The sequence below is a fragment of the Ictidomys tridecemlineatus genome, chromosome 11, assembly GCF_052094955.1.
Source record: "Ictidomys tridecemlineatus isolate mIctTri1 chromosome 11, mIctTri1.hap1, whole genome shotgun sequence".
In the NCBI taxonomy this organism is placed as follows: domain Eukaryota; kingdom Metazoa; phylum Chordata; class Mammalia; order Rodentia; family Sciuridae; genus Ictidomys; species Ictidomys tridecemlineatus.
Genome location: NC_135487.1, coordinates 115566356 through 115570800, shown reverse-complemented (window position 1 = coordinate 115570800; position 4445 = coordinate 115566356). Strand labels below are relative to the sequence as shown.

General features: G+C 52.4%; 1 protein-coding gene across 1 annotated transcript; it reads left to right on the top strand.

The window, feature by feature from the left end:
* The first annotated feature begins 1532 nt into the window (after positions 1-1532).
* LOC101960841 (transcription factor E3) lies at positions 1533-3221 on the top strand. Its single transcript, XM_040287321.2, has one exon. It carries the CDS (start codon positions 1842-1844, stop codon positions 3219-3221), a length of 1380 nt encoding a protein of 459 aa, XP_040143255.2. The 5' UTR covers positions 1533-1841.
* The last annotated feature ends 1224 nt before the right edge of the window (positions 3222-4445 follow it).

Here is a 4445-nt window from a genome sequence, read left to right as displayed (position 1 = left end):
TTCAGACACTGAAAATATGATGATGAACAGATTTTTAAAAAATAAAAATTCTGTTCATTTAAGACAGGCAGATGTTAGATAAACATGCTCTGGAGATAAGCAAATGAAAAGCAATGGGTGAATGGCACAACTGGGAAAGAGGGATTGCTAATTTATACAACTGTGGTCAGGAAGAACTTCACCATTCTATGACATTTGGGTACCAACTTAAAAGAAATGAAAAGAGAGGTATGTAAATATCCAAGAAAAGATTGTTCTACACAGAGGAAACAGCGAATATCCTTCTTGGGGTAGATGCTTGATGTATTTGGGGAACAACCAAGAGGTCAGTGTGCTGGAACCAGGGCTGATAGAAGGACATGATGTTGGAGAGGTAACGAGTTCTAATCCATGGACAGCAACATGATCCATTTTATGGGTTTTGACTTTTAACTCTGGTTCAGAGGGAGGCTTTGAACAGGGCATGACCTGGTCTGATTACTGCTCTAATTGGATCTCTCTGGCTGTAGAGTTCAGAGCAGCCTGTAGGAGAGCAAAGGTGAAAGCAAGAAGACAGTTATTTTAATCATGTAGTCAGGTGGGGGTGGAAGCTTAGAACAGGCTAGTGGCTGGGGAAATTGTTTAAAAAAAAAAAAGTGGTTGGAATCTGAGTGTATTTAAAAATGCAGGAAAGAGGAGTCAAGAATAACTCCAAAGCTTTTGACTTGAGCCTCTGGGAAGCAAATGAGGGAAGAAGATAGGGGTGTAATTTTGTATATATATTATATTCAAGATACTGATGAAATGCTGATTTGATATTTCCCAGACAAAACTCCCAGGACAAATAATTTCTTGGACCACGTGACAAGAAGAGTGCAATGAAAATATAACCTTAGCCCCCAACCTCTTCCCCAAAAGCATAATAAAGGCTTGACATTACTTATGAGCCAATCCTAAATCAAGCTTCACTACAGACATATGTGTTCAATTTACACTTTCTCTCCAGCACACTTCTCACTGACGTGACTTTTATCATTCACCCCCACCTTTTCTCTCTTCCCTTTTCCAATGATGATACATGCCACCTTGATGGAGAAGTTTAAGATCATCCAGAATTTTTTAGTTCCTCAGCTCACATTCCCACATCATCCTTTTCTCACTTTCTCCAATCTCACAAGATGAGTTTTCTCTTTTGCTCTAAGCAATGTGCTTCACCTGTTTTTTTCCTCGCCTTTAATCTTGTCTTTCTCCTCTATCAGACTAATAAGTCTTTTTGTGCCCTGGGAATTTTAGTGGTTCTTTAAAAATATTTATTGAGAGGGAGGAGGGGGAAGAGGACGAGGGGGAGGAGGGCGGCCGTCTGGGGTTAGGTGTTGGGGGGTGTCGGTCCGTTCAGGGCGGGGGATGACTCAAGGCCCATCCCATCTCTCGCAGTCCGCCCACGCAGAGCTAGCTCGGTGGCTTAGCGGAGGAGGAGGCGGTGGCGAGGTGGGGGGACTCTTATTTTGTTAGGGGGACTGGGCTGAGGCCCGACCGGCCTGGCAGGGCTTGCCCGGGGCCGGGTGTCATGTCTCATGCTGCCGAGCCAGCTCGGGAGGCGTAGAGGCCAACAAGGAGGGCCCTTGAGCCGTGTTCGTGCTGTTGGAGGAGCGCAGGCCAGCCGATTGGGCCCAGCTGCTCAGCCTGAACTCTTTGCTTCCGGAATCCGGGATGGTTGCTGACGTTAAATTAGAAAAGATCCTTGATCCTGACAGCTTCTACAAGCTCAAAAGCCAACCCCTACCCCTACGCTCCAGGCCACACCAACCACCCCAGCTACATTCACTACATCGTCTTCTGCAGGGGGCTCCAGGACCCCTGCCATGATGTCATCTTCTTCACACCGGGCCTTGCTGCAGGAGAGGCCTGAGCGTCGCGAACAGAGTGCAGCTGCTTCCTTCCCCAGTCCTGCTCCTGCCTCGCCTGCCATCTCTGTGGTTGGTGTCTCTGCTGGGGACCACACGATGGGCCGGCCACTCCCTGCTCAGGTGCCCAGGGAGGTGCTCAAGGTACAGACCCCCCTGGAGAACCCAACGCGCTACCACCTGCAGCAGGTGAGTCGGCAGCAGGTGAAACAGTACCTGTCCACTACACTTGGGCCCAGGCTGGCTTCCCAGGCTCTCACCCCACCACCAGGGCCCACCAGTGCCCAGCCGCTGCCTGCCCTTGAGGCTGCTCACGCCACTGGTCCCACAGGCCGCACTCCCAGCAGCCCCACAGCACTGCTCACCACCAGGTCCAGCTCAGAGCAGGAGATTGATGACGACATTGATGAGATCATCAGCCTGGAGTCCAGTTCCAGTGATGAGATGCTCAGCTACCTGCCCGGAGGCACCGCAGGGCTGCAGCTCCCCAGCTCGCTGCCTGCCTCAGGGAATCTGCTTGACTTGTACAGTAATCAGGGTGTGGCCACGCCAGCCATCACTGTCAGCAACTCCTGTCCAGCTGAGCTGCCTAACATCAAACGGGAGATCTCTGGAACCAAGGCAAAGGCCCTGTTGAAGGAACGCCAGAAGAAAGACAATCACAACCTGATTGAGCGACGCAGGCGATTCAACATTGACTATAGGATCAAGGAGTTGGGCACCCTCATTCCCAAGTCCAATGATCCAGAGATGTGCTGGAACAAGGGCACCATCCTGGAGGCCTCTGTGGATTATATCCGCAAGTTGCAGAAGGAACAACAGCGCTCCAAAGATCTGGAAAGTCATCTTCGGTCCCTGGAGCAAGCCAATGGCATCCTGCAGCTTCGAATTCAGGAGCTAGAACTGCAGGCCCAGATCCATGGTTTGCCAGTGCCTCCCACCCCAGGGCTGCTCTCCCTAACCACGACTTCAGCCTCTGACAGCCTCAAGCCAGAGCAGCTGGACATTGAGGAGGAGGGCAGGTCAGGCACAGCAGCATTTCATGTAGCAGGGGGACCTGCCCAGAATGCTCCCCATCAGCAGCCCCCAGAACCACCTTCAGATGCTCTTCTGGACCTGCATTTTCCCAGTGATCACCTGGGGGACCTGGGAGACCCCTTCCACCTGGAGCTGGAGGACATTCTGATGGAGGAGGAGGAGGTGGTGGGAGGACTGTGTGGGAGGGGTATCCTGTCTCCACTGCGGGCTGCCTCTGACCCCCTGCTTTCTTCAGTATCCCCGGCTGTCTCAAAGGCCAGCAGCCAGGGCAGCAGCTTCAGCAAGGAGGAAGAGTCCTGATGGGCCTCACCCCTCCCCTGGGACCTTCCCCACCCAGGAAAGGAGGAGGAGTCAGGATGAGGCCCTGCCTTTCCCCACCTCCCATGAGACCGCCCTGCCCAGGAATTTGGGGGGAAGTAGAGATGTGATCAGGCTCCACCCCTGTAATAGTCAAGGAGGAGGAGTATGGTGAGGGTCTGCCCCTTCCCCCAAAGGCATAGCCCAGTGCAGGTATTTCAGGGGGAGAAGGCTGTGAGATCAGGGTCTGTCTTCCGGGGATCACAGCCTTGTCGCTGCTCTATGGGCCCTACCCTTGACCAGGAGACCAAAGGAGACAGGATGAGGTCCCACCTCTGCTCCCTAAAGACTGTCCTAACCAGGTCTCCTGGGAATAGGGGATTTCGGGATGCTGCTCCATCCCTTCCCTGGGATCTGCCAGTCTAGCCCATCTTGGCACTGAAAGAGGAGGTCCCACCCCTGGGGGGTTTAAGCCCATCTCCTTCCCCATGAACCCTGCCCTGTCCAAACAAGGAATAAAAGTGAGGACATGACCCAGCCCCTGCCCATGGGTACTTGAGTCCTGACCTTCTGGGAATGGAGGCCAGGCCCCATTCTATCCCTTCCCTATAGGAAGAGTCCAGCACAGGTGTTTCAGGTGTGAAGGAGTCAGTAGGAGCAGGCCATCCCAACTGAAGACCACAGCCCTACCCTAACCCTTAGCAACATCTTATGCAAGCATTCCACTCAGCAGGGAGGAGCAGTACTTAAGCTCCCCACCTTAACCTGGGACCAACCTGACCTGACCTAGGAGGGCTCTGAGCTAACTCTGCTCTTAGGGAAGAGGACCCATCTTGAAATTCTACAGTTTTATTCTTCCAACCTAGATCTGGAGTGAGAGTTAAGCCTCTACCCTTGGGTAGAGTCCTGTCTTCTTCCTTTAGGGAAAGTATGGGGAGATGATGGGGTTAGTGGGGATCCAGACCAGGTGTCCAGTACCCCAGGACTGTTGTTCAAAATGTAGAACAGGGTGAAGGATGGGGCCCCTCCAGGGAGATCCCTGCCCAGGTAAAAGACAAAGTCTCCCTTACAAGGCAGAGGCTTGGAGGAAGGGTTGCAAAAGTGTATTGTACCCTCTCTCATTTGTTTAACTGATTTTTTTATTGTCCCCCCCTACTCATAAGCTAGGTTATCCCCAACCTCTGGCCCCCACTCAGTTCTTCATTTGGAGGACTCCCCCCATTTCAG